The following is a 19,460-nucleotide window of genomic DNA, read 5'->3' as shown; positions in this document are numbered from 1 at the left end:
GCACTCTACCACTTGAGCTTGAGCCATAGCACCACTTGGGCTTTTTCTGTATATGTGGTACTGAGGAATTGAACCCAGGACTTCATGCATGCTAGGCAAGCACTCTACCAATAAGCCACATTCCCAGTCCTAGATTTGTATTTTAAAAGAGAATTTTAGTAGCAAGTTAGAAAGTGGATTTGAGTGTATTTTAAAATTCCTTTTGGATTAAAAAAATATTTTCTTTAGGTAGTTGTACAAAGGAGTTTCCATTCAACAGAGCAGTCTATGAATACAATGCCTCTTGATTAATGTCACCCCTTTTAACATTCTCATACCTACTCCTCTCAACCCAGCCATTCCCTCGTTTTTTAATATTTCTTTTTCAGTCATGGGTCTTAAATTCTGAGCCTGGGCACTGTCCCTCAGCTCTTCAGCTCAAGGCTAGCACTCTAACACTTGAGCCACACTACCACTTCCGGTTTTCTGGTGATAAGTTGAAGAGTCTCATAGACTTTCCTGTCTGGGCTGGCTTTGAACCATGATCCTAAGATCTCACCCTCCTGAGTAGCTAGAATTACAGGTGTGAGCCACCGGCACCTGGCTCATTTTTCTTATTTTTTAGGTTACGTATTAGAATTTTTTGCTATTTACCAAAGCAGTTTATGTATATTGTGCATTTTTGATCTGAGTCATCCCTTCAACTTCTTCTCCCTGCTTCTACCTACTCTTTTCCTTACTTTTCTTAGTTCTGTGTTATATACAATGCATTCTTGCCTGCATCCTACTTATTTCCCCCATTTATTCTACCTGTCTCCTCTTTACCCCTCCTCCATTGCAAGTACCCATTTCCTAGTACTCATTTTGTTAGGCTTTGACTTCATCTTTCTAAAGAATCATACTGTGTGCATCCTCCATATTTCAATGCCATCCAGTGTGTTTACTTCCAGATTTATAGGCACATTCTTACTCCTGCTAATGAGGGAAACAATGTCACATGTGTTTCTCTGGGTCTAGCTTACTTCACTTAACATAATCCCCTCCAAGTCTTTCCATTTCCTTACAAATGGTTCAGTGTCATTCTTTAATGGATGAGTGGAAATCTACACTTTCATGGTCCATTCCTCCACTGAGGAGCATCTGGGTTGATTCCATATCTTGGCTATGGTAAATAATGCTGCAATGAACATGGTTGTGGTGGCTTTGGTGGATCCTTGTTTGTACTCTATGGGATAAATGCCCAGAAGTGGTTATAGGGAAGCTCTATGTTTAGATTTTTGAGGACCCTCCGTTCTGTTTTCCAGAGTGGTTGAACAAGTTTGCATTCCAACTAACAGTGTTCCATGCTACCATTTGTTATTGTTAGTTTTCTTGATAATGGCCATTCTAACAGTGGTGAAATAGAATTGCAGCATTTTGATTTGCATTTCCTTTATGGGCAGAGATCTTGAGCATTTTTTCATGTGTCTTTTGGTCATATTTACTTCTTCTGAGAAGTCTCTCTTTAAGTCATTAGCCCACTTATTAATTGGATTGTTGTTTCTTTGAGGTTTTTTTTTTCATGATCTTGATATTTTCTTTTCTTGCATTTTTTTATTGTTATTGTAAAGGTGATATACAAAGGGGTTAGTTAAATAAGTCAGATAGAGTACATTCTTTTTTGAACAGTGTCACTCTTTCCCTTGCTGTTTTTCCTTCCTATCCCCATCTACAAGTTGTATAGTTCATTTTCAACATAGTGTCTAATGACTAACACTACTGCATTCGTTCACCCTTTGTCCCACCATTTCTGTGTCCCTCCTTGCCTTCCCAAAGACAGATAAATGAACCAATAATACAAAAGGAAAACAGAAACAAGGGGGAAAAAAACCCTCATTTCCATTTCCTGGAGTTCATGTTGATAAATACTATTTTCTACGATCAGATTCACACAAACTAAGACCAAAGGAGTTTTATTTTTTGAGGATTCAATTTGAGCTCTAAGTATAGTTTGGATATCAGGCCCTTGTCTGATGCATAGCTGGTAAAAATCTCCCATTCTGTGATCTATTTAGCTTGTTAGCTATGTTCTTTGCTATGCAGAAACTTTTGATATAGTCCCATTTATCAATTCTTTGATTTGTTGTGTTTCTGGATTTTTACTTAGAAAGTTTTGACCTGTACCCAGAAGCTCTAGTGTTTCCCCTACCCTTTCCTGTAAAAGTTTCATAGTTTCTGGCTTTATATTGAAGACTGTGGTCCATTTTGAATTGATGCTGATCCAAGGTGATATATGGGTATCTAGTTTCAGTTTTCTACACATGGATATCCAGTTTTGCCAGCAGCATTTGTTGAAGAGGCTATCTTTCTTCCAGATTATATTTTTGGCTCCTTTATCAAATATTAGATGGCTATAGGTGTGTGGGTTCATTTCTGGATCTTTTATTCTGTCCCATTGGTCCTCATGCCTATTTTTGTACCAGTACCAGTGGGTACTAACTCTCTTACTATAACTGTAATAGAGTTTAGTGATTGGTATTGTTATTCTTCCAATACTGTTCTGCCTGCTAAGGATTGCTCTTGCTATTTGGGGTCTTTTGTTATTCCATATGAATTTTTGGATTGCTTTATCTCTTTTGTTGTTGGGATTTTGATGAATATTGCATTGGAATTTTGTGTATATTCTGTGATTGAATTGAATAATTCTCATATTTCATGGGCTTTTGTTGTTACTTTCTTCCTCCATGCTCTAGTAAGCCAGAATGCTATAAAGAATTAAATCAATTTGTCTTGGAGCCAAGTCAAATTCCCCAGTATTTATGTTGACTCTTCAGCAGCCATTGTGCTCTGGTCTTCCAGGTTGGCCTGGCCGTGGTCAATGGACAGCTCATGGCAGTAGGAGGATTCGATGGCACAACATACTTGAAGACCATTGAGGTTTTTGATCCTGATGCCAATACGTGGAGGTAACCTTACTATGCTGCAAACCTCCTCACTATTGACTTGAAATCTTGAGCTTGAACTAGCTCATAACCATCCACATTGAGATGGTCTGTGCACTGACATCTCTCTTATAGTGCTTTGAAGTAGTCTAAAGTAACTCAGATTTGGTAGCTTATTTGACTTGAATGTTCTGAAGTGACACAGAACAAGAAAAACGGGGGGGGGGAGGAGTCCCTTCTATCCCAATTATTTAAGCTGAAGAAACAGTAGCATTGAGGAAAATGTTTGTTTTTAAGTTGGAAAATCTGATTTAGTTTTTATCTTTGCAGGTTATATGGCGGAATGAATTACCGTCGGCTGGGAGGTGGTGTAGGAGTCATTAAAATGACACATTGTGAATCTCACATATGGTGAGCATGTGGAAGAAAGTCTTGCATATGCTCCTCTATATTCAGAAGAGCTTGACTTTGGAGCTTTATACAGTTTGAGAAAACATTAGAACAAATTTTATTCTTTGCTGGTGCCTCAACATATGGAAATACAAAGCTCATGATAGTACTTCACCTGCAAGATGCCACCTTTGCACAATAATTTTCCACTCCGTGCAGAATATTTATTTTGAGTTTTAACTTATCATGATGTTTTAGTTTATTTTAGCTTGGGTTCTTTGTAGATTTTTTTAAGTTGTTTTGTCTTCTTCCTCCCATGAAAAAAAGACAAAAAAATTCCAAGTACCAAAATTTACTTTGTTTTTAAGATGTTGATTTAATTTTGAAAGTGCTGGTAAGGGCATACTGTTTGATCTGGTTGGTATTTCTACGAGACACTCCATCCATAGGATTCCACTCCATAAGGACTGCCAGTAATGAACACAGGTCTACAATGCTAGCCTATCTTCTTTCTTACACTAAGTACCAGAAGACTTGAAACTCTACAAGAAGCAAAAACAAACACAGAAACAACTCATTAAGTAGTACAATTCAAAAGGAATACTACATCAATAAAAGCAGGACTCTGATGCAACAATTTTTGGTCGGTGGGTCATATTGTCTCCTACAGGAATTTGTTTTCCAGTCTTTCGTCTTTTAAAAACTAATACTGTTCTCATGGACTTTCTGCTAGATCTATCTAGACCATCGCTCAGTGCCTCTTATAAAAACAATTATGAGTCTCCTTCACTGTCTTGAGAATCTCCAAGTGGAATCATGTGCAACTCTGCAAGTTACTGCTCACAAAGATTACTGCCTGCAGCAACCGAGGACCAGCGGGGAGAAGTATCCTCCTTGGCAGGAAGCTCTGTGCTACAGTTCAACTCCGTGCTCGGGCCTGGTGAAGCTAGACCACGCCGTTATTAACAGCCTCCCCAACAATGAAGTCTGCAGTCCATGTTAATGCTTGCAACACCAGCTGAGGCATGTCATCAGTACCTGAATTCTGTGCAAGCCGTATGTCACTATCTTCATTCTGTAAGGCCACTGTTACTATTTCTCTCACATTGCACTTTCTGATGAGAAGTTAAAATTTTTAAGGAAGTAAATGATCATTTTTAGCTTTCTTTTTCCTCATTATAGTCATGTCCAATTTTTTCAATATATTTTTGCAGGAAAACCTTTGAATGAGACTTTAACTGCAACCAAAAGGAATAGCCTCCACCTTCTCCCTCTCCCTATAACAAAAATGCGTGGCAACTTTTGTGTTTACATTTAAAGATCATTTGCACCTTTTTCAAGGAAAAAAATAAGTATTTGGTAAACAATTGTTTACATGTATCATTTATGCTTTTTTTCTAGCATGTATAACTTTTTTAAATAAAGGTAGCATTTACCACAAATTTTTTGATTGCTTTTTATGTTTGTACCTTTGCTATGTACTTTGGTTTTTCTGGTTTACATTATATATATTCTATATTAACCTACAAATGTTTCCTGGATTTAGAATCATGTAATTTTGAGCTGAAAGGATTAGCCATCTAACTCAAACCCACCTGTTATACTTGTCTAAGTCTGAAAACCAGGAAAGTCTGCCTAAAATTAGGTAATGATAGAAGTGACATTAGACATTAAGTATCAGTTTCCCAAACTCCCACTCCATTTCTGTTACACTGCCATTATAAGTTTAACTGAAGCATGGCCTGGAAGCAAAATAGACTAACAATCTGCTGTAATATGGACAGGAAATGTCCCTCAGAGGCCCATGTGTTAAAGACTTGGTCTCTAGCTCATTGCTCTATTAATGAGGAGGTGATGGAACCTGTAGGAAGTAGGGCCTGGGCTGAGAATGTGGTTTAGTGATAGAGTGCTTGCCTAGCATGCATGAAGCTCTGGGTTCAATTCCTCAGTACCACATACACAGAAAAAGCCAGAAGTGGCATTGTGGCTCAAGTGTGCTAGCCTTGAGCAAAAAAAAAGCTTAGGGACAGTACTCAGGCCCTGAGTTCAAGCCTCAGAACTGGCAAAAAAAAAAAGAAAAAAAAGTAGGGCCTAGCTACCTAGGAGGAGGGAATGGGAAATCATAGTTTGCCTCCAGCTCCTGCAAAAAATTCTTGAAATTCCATCTTAACCAACAGCTGGGTGCTTATAGCATGTAGCTGCTATCCTAGCACGAGGGAAGCACAAGTAGGAAGATTGTAGCCTAGGATTACCTGGACAAATTAAGACTCTCCTATGGAAATAACCAATGCAAAAAGGGACTGGAAGCAAGGTGATAGTTGTATATATTTGAAGGAAAAGAAAAAAAAATGTTAACCAAAGTTCCAAGGATTAAGCTGTTAGGAAGTCCTCAGAAGGAGCAATTCATATGGCAGTGATTGCATGGGCAGGAATGTAGCTTAGGGTAAAGCCCCTAGTATGATTGGATCCTCCACCCCAAATTTAATAAACCCAGAGGTACAGCACTGACCTAAGGGTTTTTGGTTTTGTTTTCTCCTACTGAAAACACACGCTAGTTTTACTGTGACTGAAAGGTACCCTTAACTGGTATTGCCGTTTTTTTATGCAGAGTGATATGGAGGTTGGACTGGCATTCATTTATAAGTAAGTCTACTGAGCTGGGTGCCGGGGGGCTTGCGCCTGTAGTCCTAGCTACTCTGGAGGCTGAGATCTGAGAATCCTGGTTCAAAGTCAGCCTGGGGAGGGAAAGCCCATAAGACTCTTCAGTTAACCACCAGAAAACTGGAAGTGGTGCTGTGGCTCAAGAGGCAGAGCACCCGCCTTGAGCTGAGGAGCTCAAGGACAGCGCCCAGGCCCAGAGTTCAAGACCCATGACCGACAAAAAAATAAGTCCACCGAAGCTTAAAAAAGTTTAAATGACACGGTAGGAGCTGGACCTAAAATCCTTGTCACCTGCCCCTCTATGTGCTGTCCACATTCCTATTTCTGGTATGATTGTTCTCCCATTTTCCATAATGTTTGCTTCTTCTATGAAGGAAGGCTTGGGTCTGAGTGACACCTGCCCAGCCTTTCAGTCACTGCTGCCCTCACCAGTCAGTCAAAGGGGATCCGGCAGCTGCCGCACAAGGAGGCCTCAAGCCAAAAAAAGCAAACGCTAAAGCAGGCCGTAGGTAATAGGCTCTAATTGGACAGCACTGCCAACTGGGGAGAAAGAATTTAAAAGCAAGGAAGCTGTGGCACTGGGATCCCTAGGCAGTCACAGCAGTTGGTGAAGACTACGGGAGGAAGGAACATCCTCCAGACCTACTCTGGGCAGAACTGAGATGAAGTCCTGGATGACGCCGTGGCCTTTGAGTGTAACGTGCAGCCAGAAACCCATGAGAACAATCACATAAATTGATGAGAGAAGCGCTGTGCCATGGGTTGGCATGGAATATGGAGTGTTAACAAAATATGGCTCTGTTCTTGGGGGAGGGCGGGGAGACATTACTTCTGTATGCTATAGTGTGTAAAACTTTTTACATAGTAGCAAATCTAGCTTCTTTGTGTACAAATTTAGGCTCATTCAGAGGTTTCATCTTTGTACCTCATTTCTTTGGGATTTAATGAGTGTTGTCTTTTCATATGCCTTTTAGATCAAGAAACATGTATTAATGTTGACTTTTTCTCTTTTAGATCTCATAGGAACAAACAAAACAATTGCAGTTCTTTGAAGAAAGTGCTACATGACACTTCTATTTATGTCCCTTAGGTCAGAACTTACTCATATGATTATACCTATCAAAGGCTGGGAAAATGTCATCTCTCTGGCAGCCAGATGCTTCAGTCAAACCATAGAAGTGTCTGTTGCGTTCCCTCCTGAGTTTCACCTAGTACCACTCCATCCTCCCTCACTGTGCTCCAACCACACAAACACTTCCTTCCTCCTCAGTGAGCCAAACTCTTACCTGTCTCAAGGCCCTTCTACTTGTGTTCCACCTCCTCCAATTCTCATATGGCGGATTTCTGCATCATTCAGGACCCAGCTCCAGTGTTCTTTCTTTGCTACTGCAAGTGAAGCATGCCCTACCTCAGACATCACTTTTCCTATTGCGCTGCCTGATTTTCTTCACAGCACTTTGTCTCCATCTGAAAGTATGCAGTTATAGAATTATATTCATTCAACAGAACGTAATTCCTACAGGACTAGAACCTATAGGATTATCCCTACTGACCAGTGCTTAATATTACCTGGACGAATGTCTGACTCTAAAAACCACAATTTTCCCCAATATCTGCTTCTAGTATATTTGAAATCCCATTCCAAAAATTAATCTTTGCTTCCAGAATAAGCCCATTGTAAGTAATTTCAAAGTAGATGTTAACTTAAAAAAACACTTCTAAAATAAAACTGAATCTTATGCTCAATAAGTAAAAGGAGATTAAGATGTAACATGGACAAATCTCTTATACAAATCTCTATGACCGGGAATGTGGCTTATTGTAGATTGCTTGCCTAGCATGCATGAAGCCCTGGGTTCAATTCCTTAGTTCCACATAAACAGAAAAAGCTGGAAATGGTGCTGTGGCTCAAGTGGATAGGCTCTAGCCTTGAGTAAAAAGAGGCTCAGGGACAGTGCCCAGGCAGAGTTCAAGCCCCAGGACTGGCAAAAATAAAATAAAAAATTCATCTCTAAAATGGAAGTTGACTACATATATTTAAAAGCACTATGGTAACTGGGCACTGGTGGCTCACGCCTGTAATCCTGATCTGAGGATTGCGGTTCAAAGCCAGCCCAGGCAGGAAAGTCCATGAAACTTTTATCTCCAATAAACCACCAGAAAACCGGAAGTGGTGCTGTAGCTCAAGTGGTAAAGCTAGCCTTGAACTGAAGAGCTGCAGGACAGTGCTCAGGCCCAGAGTTCAAGCCCCACGACCGACAAAAAATAAAAACACGATAGTAACTAGGACATGAAGGTTGTTGCTGTTTTGTTTGCCTTTTGGTGACACTAGGGATTGAACTCAAGAGCTCTGCACATACTAGGTTGGTACTTTACCAAGGGAGTCATAACTCCAGCTTCTCTTTGCTCTGGTTATGTTTGAGATAGTTTTGTTTCTGCCTAGGCCAACCCGGACCATGATCCCCCCTAGTTACATTTCCCAGCATGACAGGTATATGCCAGCCCTCCCAGCTTTTTCTGTTGAGATGGGTCTCATGAATTTTTTTGTCTGAGATGGCGTTGAACATCAATCCTGATCTCACCCTCCTAAGTAGCTAACATTGAGGTACAATATGCTCACTTCCCACTCTACAATTTGTATTTAATTACTGGTGAGTATCCTTTGTGCTAGAGGAAAAGCCTAATTGGTCAGATGTGGTGGCTACTCAGAAGACACACGTAGGAAAATCTCAGTTCAAAGCCAGCCACTAGCCGAAAGTACAAGACCCTATCTAAAAAAGAAACAACTGGCCTGGGAATGTGGCTTAGTGGTAGAGTGCTTGCCCTGCATGCATAAAGCCCTGGGTTGGATTCCACAGTACCACATAAACAGAAAAAGCCTGAATGGTGCTGTGGCTCAAGTGGTAGAGTGCTGCCTTGAGCGAAAGAAGCTCAGGGACAGTGCCCAGGCCCTGAGTTCAAGCCCTAGGACTGGCAAACAACTAAAGAAAAAAGTACTGGGGGTGGGTATGGCTTAAGTGGTAGAGTTCTTGCCAGGCAAGCTTAAGGTCTATAAATAAAACCATAAATAAAACAATTTTTAAAAACCATAAATAAGGGGCTGAGAAGGTGGCTCAGTGGTAGTGTTTGCCTTGCATGCATGAGGCCCTGGGTTTGATTCCTCAGCACCATATAAGCAAAAAGAAAAAAGCTGGAAGTGGTGCTGTAGCTCAAGTGGTAGAGGGCTAGCCTTGAGCTGAAGAGCTGAGGGACAGCACCCAGGCCCAGAGTTCAGGCGCCATGACGAGACCCCCCCAAAAAAAACCCCATAAATAAAATAATTTTTAAAAAAAAAAACACATCATTCAACACCAACCTTGAGCACCCACACCCTCCAGGTCCCCCCACCCCTGGAAAAAAAAAATCATTAAGACAGTGAGGAAGAGCTGGGCATCGGTGGCTCACGCCTGTAACCCTAGCTACTCAGGAGGCTAAAAGGATTGCAGTTCAAAGCCAGCCTGGGCAGGAAAATGCATGAGACTCTTATCTCCAATTAACTACTAGAAAACTGGCTCAAAAAGTAGAGTGCTCCCCTTGAAGAGCTGAGGGGATAGCACCCAAGCCCAGACTTCAAGACCCATGACTGACCCAAAAAAAATGACACTGAGGAAGATTAAGAAGTGTGACTCAGCAGTAGAGTACCTGACTAGCAAGCTCAAGGCCCTGAATATTACCAAAATCTCACTACTGCCAAAAATAAAAGACACTAAGGACGACACTGCTTCATTTTAAAAGTATTTAATTCCACATTGCAATAAGAATCCAATAGTTCTAAAAAATATATCAATGGCTTAAGATTATGTTATTTTCTTTTTGAGAATTTGGATATTTAGTTCTCTATAGCAAAACAATGCAGAAAATGTCTTTTGAAGACAAAGATTCTGAGTACAAGTCCAAAATGCTTAAAAGGGATATTAAAGGTTTTAAAGGTCCAAGTCATCAATACCAAACATCAGATACATTTATTTGACTACTAATAAATATAATAAACATTACTTTTTAAAAGATGACCAACAAATTAATGGAACACTTTTTATCCCACAGTATTGTGGCTGCTGCGTAACTGTAAAGCTGTGGTTCATCCACTACCAACGACATTGTCCTTCTAGATGGTTCTTCATTTCCATTTGATCAACTCCAAAGGCACTGTGAAGAAAACAGACGCAGGGATAGATACCTATTTCTCTTGCACTCCTATAAGCGTAGCAACTAAGCAAATAATCACTGACAAAAGAATATATGATCCGTAATTCAGAGGTTACTCAAGGCCTCACTCAATTTGAAAAACTGCCAGTTCTGTCAAATATGCCAACACACCAATAAGGTATTTATGACACAGAATCTGTAAAAAGAAAAAAGAAAGGATAAGAAATTTTTATAATTAGAATATGGTAAAAAAATTAGTTTATGGTAACAATGTTATATTGGTTTAATTTCTAGATTTAGTTCATTAAGTTTATCACATGCAATATATTCTTCAGTTTTGTCTTTTCCCTTTCTTTCTTTTCTTCTTTCTTTCCATCTTTCTTTCTTTCAATTTTGAGACACTGAGATTGACCCTAAAGCATTCTGCAGAGACACTTTACCATTCCCAATGTACTACTGCATTATGATCTTCATTTTGTTCTTAAAATCTAACTATATGGAGTTCAAGTCTCATTTTGTTTCTTTTTGTGCTAGTACCAGAGCCTGAACTCAGAGCCTCTTGCTCTCACTTGGCTTTCTTGCTCAAGCTGGTGCTCTTACTATGAGCCATGCCTCTAGTATAGCATTTTTTTGTGCCAGTCTTAGGGTTTGAACTCATGGTCTGAGTACTGTCCCTGAGCTTTTTTTGCTCAAGGCTAGTGCTCTACTCATAGTTCCACTTTGGCTTTTTTTGGTAGTTAATTGGAAATGAAAGTCTCATGGCTTTCTTGCTCAGATTTTCATATAATCCTCAGATCTCAGCTGCCTGAGTAGCTAGAATCATAAGAATGAGCTACCAGCCCACAGTATGAGAGCTGAAATCTTGACTCTTCTCACCAGCCTATCTTGCATATGTCACTTAATTAAAACTTGTGTAGGCCTCAGTTTAACTATTTTAAAATAAAATGTGGATTAAAAACACCTAATTACAGGGTTGCTCTAAAGATTAGAATTAAAATCTACTAAGTACAGAGAGACAAATACTGCATGTTCTCATTAATTTGTAAAGCCAAAAAAGTTGATCTCACAGAAAATTGTGATCACTAGCAGCTAGGAAAGATATGGAATAGAAGGGATAGAGAAAGCTTAGGAAATGGGTATCAAAATACAGCCAGAAAGAATAAATTAGTTCTAATGTTCTATAGCACAGTGAGGTAACTACATTCTACAGTTTATTTACCATTTCAAAGTAATTTAAAAAGTCTAAACATTCCAATATAAAGAAAGACTAAATACTTGAATAGATATGCTAATTGCCATGATTTGATCATTATACATTGTATGGATTTATCAAATTATTATACAGTACCCCAGAAATAAGTATAAATAGAAGTGAAGGTATTGCTTATTGACAGAGTAGCTGCCTAACATGGCAAAAACAAATGTGCAAATTTTTTTTTTTTTTTGGTCCATCATGGGGCTTGAACTCTGACCTGGGCGCTGTCCCTGAGCTCTTCAGCTCAAGGCGAGAACTCTACCACTTGAGCCACAGCACCACTTCCAGTTTTTCTGGTGGTTAACTGGAGATAAGAATCTCACGGACTTTCCTGCCCGGGCTGGCTTTGAATCATGATCGGCTTTGAATCATGATCCTCAGATCTCAGCCTCCTGAGTGGCTAAGATTACAGACATGAACCACCTGCACCTGGCTAATGTGCAAATTTTTTAAATTAAAAAAGTTACGTCTCCTAACACAGAAAAAAAGACCACGGGAAACATTAACTAGCTGTATAGTGAAGCTATATAATTATATTCCTTTTTTTAAAATTATATTCTAAGAGGAAAAAATACAAATAAATATATTATAGGAGTCAACTCTTGTTTATTTCTGATTTTTTATTTGGGGGGCCAGTCTTGGGGCTTGAATTCAGGTCCTGGGCACTGTCTCTGAGCTTTTGCTCAAGGCTAGCACTCTATCACTTAAGCCACAGCACCACTTCCAGCTTTTTCTGTTTATGTGGTACTAAGGAATTAAACCAGGGCTTCATGCATGCTAGGCAAGCACTCTACCACTAAGACATTCCCGGCCCTATATCTGATACTTTTTGTGATTATCACTTCATAGAGTAAAACAATGTCTCCTTTTGTTCCCAATGATAGAAAAGTTAACACTTGGGGAAGGGGGAGGATGGGAAGGGATGGGAAGGAGAAACAAAGGAGGAGGCTACAATGCTTGATAAGAAATGTACTCATTATCTTGCTCATGTAATTGTAACCCCTCTGTACAGTATTTTCACAATAAAAAATAAATATTAAAAAAAATAAAAATAAAGAAAAGTTAACACTTTATTCTGTGCTTCTGACTATAATTTCTTAACTCACACATAAATTCCTCCTTTATTTTCTTTTTGGGGGGCTTCAATTCAGGATCTGGGCACTGCCCCTTGGCTCTTTTGCTCAAAACTGATACTCTACCACTTTGAGCCGCATGTCCACTTCCATCTTTTTGGTGGTTAGTTGGAGACAGGAGTCTCACAGACTTTTCTGCCAAGCCTGGCTTCAACACCAGTCCTCACATCTCAGCCTCTGAATAGCTGAGATATCAGGCAAAGCCATAGGCTCCCAGCCTGTTACTTCCTTATTTCAAAACTGGACAAGAAACAATGCTCACAGTCTCCATGTTATCACAGAGCAATTCATATTATCACCTATGTATACGTAAAACACATTGTAAGTCTCCTTCCATCAGTAAGCTGCATCTAGATGGCTGGAGACTGTAATTCATTCATAAAAAGTATAAATAAAATGTTTCTACTATCTTGAACTAGCCTACATTCAAATGTTTCTTCAATGTGAAAAACATAACCATAATTTAAAAAAAAAAAAATTTGTCTGTTGTGGGGCTTAAACTATGGGCCTGGGAGCTGTCCCTCGGCTCTTCAGCTCAAGGCAAGCACTCTACCACTAAGCCACAGTACCACTTCCGGTTTTCTGGTTTCCTGCCCGGGCTGGCTTTTAACTGCGATCCTCAGATCTCAGCCTCCTGAGTAGCTAGGATTATAGGCATGAGCCACTGGTGCCCGGCTCACCATAAATTTTTAAAACCTAGCAACAATAAGGAAAAACCCAAACTAACCTTTATTTTTCCATCAGTATGTGCTGAAGCTACAGATGTTGAAACACGAACCAATCTTGTGGCTGATAAATGAATTTTAAAATGCCTATGGAAGTGTGAACAAAGGCAGTCCATAAACAAGTCAACTTCCTCCTGAGTAACCTCCCCAGGTGTCTTGTGGACACTGTCCCACAAAGCTTTTGCATCCTCTGGATGTACTGCATAAGAAATGTCCAGACTTTGAGGGCTACACGGTACAGACCAAAGAAACTCAGTAGTAGCCATGTAATGGTCCATTTTGCATGCAGTCCACATAGCAGCCATCCATGAAAGATTAAATGCATTGATTGCTAAACGACTGAAGTAACAGTCAAAGGTTTTCTGAAACCAAGTTCCAATTATGGCTGTATTAGACTCTGATCCATTTGCAAGGAATAAGGGTAGACAGGTAAAATCTTCTGAAACAGTCTCCAGAAAACTATCTCCAAATATACAGCAGAACCAACCAGTCCACAACACTTTATCTTCTCTGTTCTTAGATGGCAATTGAGATTTCGAAAGAATCTACAATGGAAAGTAAAACAGGTTAAGTTCAAGAGTGTTTATTTCTAAATGATGCATTCTAAATATAAATTTGTAAATTAAAGATAAGATCTGACATATTATTTCCTAAAAAGAACAAAAAGGTACTAATTTCCTTTATCACTATTAAAGTTAACAAAATAATTGATTTTTAGCCCAATATTAGAAATGGTATATGGTAAGATCTTTGTGCAGCCCAAATGCAAAATAAGAGATGCCTACAGGTATAATCAAGGGCAGTACCTCAAAGGGGGAAAAAAAATCTCAACTTAGAAAAGAATATGAAAGTCACTAGATCCAACAAGCTTAAATTATCCTGATAAAAGTTTTTGGTTTTTGTCAGTTGTGGGGCTTGAACTCCTCCTGGACGCTGTCCCTCAGCAGTTCAGCTCAAGTCAAGCACTCTATCACTTGAGCCACTGCACCACTTCCAGTTTTCTGGTGTTTAACTGAGATAAGAGTCTCATGGACTTTCCTGCCCAGGCTAGCTCTGAACTGGGATCCTCAGATCTCAGCCTCCAGAGTACTTTACCACTTGAGCCACAGCCCCACTTTCATATATTTTTAAAAGTCAACATGACTTCACACACATATACACAAAATTCTTCTCAAGTTGACAATACTTATTATTATAATTTGGCCAAAAAAGCAAAAAATACATATACATAGTTTAAAAGTCACAAGTTTAGAATTTTAAAATGCAGTAAGAAAACAGCCATAATTGGGCTGGGATGTAGCTTAGTGACAAAATGCTTGCCTAGCAAGTGCAACATCCTGGGTTCAATCCCCAGTACCAAAAAAAAGAAAAGAAAAGAAAATAGCGTAATTTCCATTCCAAATCAAGAAAATGAAAATTCTTTTCCTCCAGGAAGCAAGTATTGATATATAATATATACCTGGACAAGAAATGCTTCCGAGTCCCTTGGTGTTCCTTTAATTCCTAGGAGAGTAGAGAAAATCACTTTGATGTTGAAATCTTCTCCCACTTCCACAGCAAGTCCTTTTTGCTTTTCAGCAGCAACAAATGCACTCAGAAGTCTAGAATACTCTTTGAGATTAGTATAGGAGAATTTATACAGCGGGGTTAAACTATACAAAGTCCATTGTTTATGCAAGAGGAATGCAAGCTTATGAGGATCAATAGTTTCCTAAAATAAAAGAAAAAAGGACACTTAATTTTTTTAATATTCAAAAAATTTAATCATAGCACTTTAATTATTTAATATATTATTGGGACTTTTGATCTTTACATGCCAAAGATCTAACCTCTGAATTGAGTGCATACTTTCTTACATAACCTCACAGCTCCAACTATCTTGCAACTTTCACTGTAGTTGTCTAATTCAAGAAAGATGGTGGGGGCTGGGAATGTGGCTTGATGGCAGAGTGCTTACCTAGCATGCATGAAGTCCTGGGTTCAATTCCTTGGTATCACATAAATGGAAAAAGCCAGAAATGGTGCTGTGGCTCAAGATGGTGGGTCAGCTACAGTGTATTCATTAAAACAAGAACAATTTTTACTTATTCTTTTTTTTTTTTGGCTGGTCATGGGGCCTGAACTCAGGGCCTGGGTGCTGTCCCTCAGCTCTTCGGCTCAAGGCTAGCACTCTACCACTTGAGCCATAGCGCCACTTCCGGCTTTTTCTGCTTATGTGGTGCTGAGGAATTGAACCCATTGCCTCATGCATGCAAGGCAAACGCTCTACCACTGAGCCACCTTCCCAGCCCCTAAAATTCTTATCTCCAATTAACCACCAAAAAGCTGGAAGAGGAGTTGTGGCTCAAGTGGTAGAGCACTAGTTGAGCAAAAAGAACTCAGGGACAATGTTTAGGCCCTGAATTTAAGGTTAAAAAAATACTATAAATATAACAAAATTAAAGTACTTTGTTCAGATTGTCTCATTTATTGACTTAGGGATATAAAACATACCTGTAATTGTGAACACTCAGGAACTTTCCTACGTGGTGTGGTCTGAACAAAGGAAGTTTGCTTCCTGACAGATTCCAATCGTTTCTGCCAAGGGGTGGAAGCTAAAAAGTAATCTTTAAGATTTGAGGAGGCATTCTGTCTAGGAGTTGATTCCGGTGAATCACAAGGTTCCATGGTCTACATTAAAAAAAACAAAAACAAAAAAAGCCCTTAAATACATTGATGTAGTTTCTCACTTTCATTTTTTAACATGTAGTCTAAGCATTCTACTAAATTTTTTTTCTTTCCACAGCCTGTCATCCATTCTGAGATTTAATAATGTTTTCATTAGCACAATTAAGTTTTCCATATCTGAAAGTAAACCATTGTTCCAAAAATGGTACTACATTGTTAGCTATTTGACATAAATGATGTCTCTGTAAAGCTTTTGCCATTCCAGTGACAAATCCTAAACTCTCTTGCTAGATATTCCATAATTCAGGTTTTTTATACTCATAATTTTCATCGCCAATCTACCACATAAACATACTTATATTTTCATGCTTCTGCTTATCAATAGCTTTCCTATCTGAAATGACTATTTCCCATTATACTTCTGCCAAGACCATGATTAAGTCAGACCTCCTTTCTAATGGGCAAATTCAAACAGTAGTTAAAAAAAAAAATCTATCCTGTTATATACTTCTACCTATATCCATGACTTGTGCATACAATGATACCTCATCTCTAGATGAGTCCAACAAAATTGGGCTTCTACCAAACAGCTCATTGGAAGGTGTGAGCAGTATTTCCTTGGCAGAGCTAAATTGCTTGGAGATGGCACCTAGGCCAAGGTGCCAGCATGGTGCAGCAGTAAATGCCCTGACATCAATTCCTTCTCCACTGACTTCAGCAACTTTCAAACTCCACAGATGTACAGCCTCTGGATAGCTACGAATGCATCCTTTCAATACATTTAAATTTTCTCACAAGTATAAAATATCTCCATGATGTGATCCTGGTCACATTTCTATTAAGCCCCCCCAGTACACACTTCAGTAGGTGTAGACTAACAGCTATGCATTCCTATCCTTTTCCTTGCTTTGAGGTAGAACGTAAGTACCACCTCATGTTATGTCTAGCGCAGTGACTTAGAAAGCTGGAGGAGTGGCTAGAGCTGGAGTTGTGGGGGTATTCTGGTACTTCTGAGTGCCTGAATGCGGGGGAGGACCTGGAGAGGCTGGGCTGGGCTAGAAGTGGAAGTCACACTGAACCCAGGCTTGGTGTTGCTGTTACCACCAAAAGAGCTGCACCTCTTTTGAGTCTTATCCTTGCTGTAATTTTGGTGGGCTTAAAATATCCTGGAATGTCTCATCAGAGCAGTCTTTGTGTTTGGTAAAAAGAGTCCTATTCTTTTTATGATTTTGACTCCTTCTAACCTTTTCCTTTTGTTCAAAAGAGCAATGGTCCCTTGGTGTAAACTCTCCCTTTTAAAACTCAATTCTGAGAGAGAAAAAAGAAATTCCTAATAAATTCCAACTAACACCAGAGTCACATCCTCCTGCTATTACCAAATCCTCCCACTCTCCTCACTACTGAGTTACTACATGATTTAATTAACCACTGGATGTTAAACCCAAAACATAAGGTGATACGACAAAATTAACAAGGCTTAAGAGAAAAAGGACTTCCACTCATCTGGTCGAATCACTACTAAATAACCCCATGCTGCTAATCACATATATGGTATACATGTGCACACTGGACGGAAACCAGGAGGAGGACACAGAACTAGAGGGAATCAGGAAAAAACATACAACAGTGGGACCCATCAGCAGCACTGGACATTGATCAAAATGAATGAAGCAACTCAATGGCAACGATGGGAGGGAGGGAATGAGTGGGAAAGAGGGAACAGCTGATGCTATGCAAAACAAAAGAAATGTATATGTGTCCAGCTGGGATGTAGCAGCAAGTGCAAAAAAAAGAAAGAAAAGACAAAAAATTACAGTTTAAAAAATGTACATATCACCCAATGTGGAAGAAATAACTGTATGGTCAAAGCTCACAAAACTCATAAATGTTATAGACCTCGATAATTTGCCCCATGAAAGTTAAAATGTGTTTGTGACTTTAAGTATCACTATCCCACAATACTGTGAAATTTGGGAAATTATGTAATCACAATCACAATAAGAATTTTTTTAAGTAAGTAAATAAATAACAACCACTGGGCCTGTAACCCCAGCATCGGGGAAGGTGAAACAGGAGGATCATGAACTCTGTCAATAAATAAGTAAACAAGCAAACTAAAGTAGCATTTACACTAAAGCATAAGCCTTTAAAGACACATTTAATTACCTATTTAAAAGGATATATTAATCTGTTTCATTTGCACAGAATGTTCCTTCCAAGTCTGTTACTTGGGACGAAACCTGTTAAGCATTCATCATGTTCCAGATGCTTTTCTAAGCCCTTAGTAATTATTGTCTCATTTAATCCTCAAACAACTTCCTTAGGGTTGGTTACAACGTTCCCGGCTGACAGATAAGAACGAGACAAAATTCCCTTCCCCTCGCTCCCCTCGGGAACTCCTCTTGCAGTAACAGTTCATTGCACACAATTCAGACCCCGCTGTTTCTCTCCCGTGGTGAGTCCGTGAGGAAAGTGATCGCTTCACTCTGATTGCCAATACCTACACCCGGGTGCCCAGTGCCAGCGCTCAGCCGCGCTTGCGCATGCTCGGCGCGCCAGGGCCGGGCCAGGCCGGAAGCGACGCAGAGCATCTCACCAACCGAGGGCCGGGACGACGCGGTGGCCCATTCTAGGTCCACGACTCATTCTCTTCAGGTCGGCTCCAAGACGACATCGAGACCCACGCTCCCTGCGTTAAATAAAAAGAAAAGAAAAAAGTCGCCCCAATGACCGCGGTGAGAGAAGCTGGAGTGTTCCCGCGCGCCCGCCCGGCCGGACACCCGCACCCGCCAGCGCGGAGGCCGCGGCTCGCCGGCCCCGCGCCACGCCCGCGCGCCGGGCGGGCCTTCCCGCTCACCTAACGGCTCCTCAAAAATGGTTCTTCTGCTCACCAAGAGGAAAGGAAAGCACAAGTCGCCCTCCCTCCACCGAGCCTGCGGCCCCCAGGGACCCTGGTGAAATCAGCCCCGCCAGACGCCCGTTCAACCAACGCCTTAGCGCCCACCTCAGTTTAAAATCATCTCCCGACTGGCTCGGCGGCCCCAAACCGGAAGTCAGCTCTCAGTCCCCGCCCTCCCCTTGCCTGCCGGTGAAGCAACTGCGGTTGCCATTGTAACTGAGGGCAAGGCCGAGCCCTTCGTTCGCGCCAACACTCCCAACCGCGAGGCGTCGCTCTCTCCGCTTTTAACCGGTGCGAAGCTTTCCCTCAACTTTCCGCCCGTCGTAAGCATGGCGGCGGCATCTTCGCTCTGATTGGGCGAATGCATTTACTGTCATCTTGGGCGCTGGCGGGGCGGTAAGAGGAACGCCTGAATTCCCTGTGCCGCGCGTGTGTGTCTGTGTGCGTGCGTGTGTGCGTGCGTGCGTGCGTGGAGGTTCGGGGTCGAGCGTGTTTTCGATTTGCTCCTCTTCGTCTTCCAGAACCTGAGTTCGGGCGCCCGGCTCGGAAGACTCGGAAGCGCGGCCGTTCCTCCTCGTTTCCCGGTCGTGCCGGCGTGAACCTTGGGGGACTTCCCGCGTGGGGCGGAGGCCGGGCGCGCGCGCG

The 19,460-nt window shown here is 40.8% G+C and overlaps 2 protein-coding genes across 7 annotated transcripts in view; one reads left to right on the top strand and one right to left on the bottom strand.

The window, feature by feature from the left end:
• Positions 1-3,576, top strand: part of Klhl20 (kelch-like family member 20) — a 28,530-nt gene extending 24,954 nt beyond the window's left edge. Inside the window, exons 11-12 of the mRNA XM_013015792.1 lie at positions 2,818-2,924; positions 3,231-3,576. Coding sequence (XP_012871246.1) covers positions 2,818-2,924; positions 3,231-3,315 — 192 coding nt within the window. The 3' untranslated portion in view covers positions 3,316-3,576. The remainder of the gene's footprint in view (positions 1-2,817; positions 2,925-3,230) is intronic.
• A 6,357-nt stretch (positions 3,577-9,933) lies between these two features.
• Positions 9,934-18,980, bottom strand: Cenpl (centromere protein L). 6 transcript variants are annotated; one of them, XM_013015796.1, is made up of 6 exons: positions 18,921-18,980; positions 18,421-18,605; positions 15,743-15,919; positions 14,709-14,960; positions 13,252-13,794; positions 9,934-10,332 (listed from the first exon to the last, which is right to left on the bottom strand). In XM_013015796.1, exons 2-6 carry the CDS (start codon positions 18,505-18,507, stop codon positions 10,261-10,263), a joined length of 1,131 nt encoding a protein of 376 aa, XP_012871250.1. In that variant the 5' UTR covers positions 18,508-18,605; positions 18,921-18,980; the 3' UTR covers positions 9,934-10,260. The 6 variants fall into 6 exon arrangements, with proteins under 6 accessions (XP_012871250.1, XP_012871248.1, XP_012871251.1 ...); XM_013015794.1 differs by having other exon boundaries at positions 18,774-18,936; XM_013015797.1 differs by having other exon boundaries at positions 18,513-18,605; positions 18,774-18,936.
• Positions 18,981-19,460: the final 480 nt, after the last annotated feature.

The sequence above is a fragment of the Dipodomys ordii genome, unplaced genomic scaffold (genome assembly GCF_000151885.1).
Source record: "Dipodomys ordii isolate 6190 unplaced genomic scaffold, Dord_2.0 Scaffold27, whole genome shotgun sequence".
In the NCBI taxonomy this organism is placed as follows: Eukaryota; Metazoa; Chordata; class Mammalia; order Rodentia; family Heteromyidae; genus Dipodomys; species Dipodomys ordii.
This window is presented reverse-complemented; position numbering and strand designations above follow the sequence as displayed.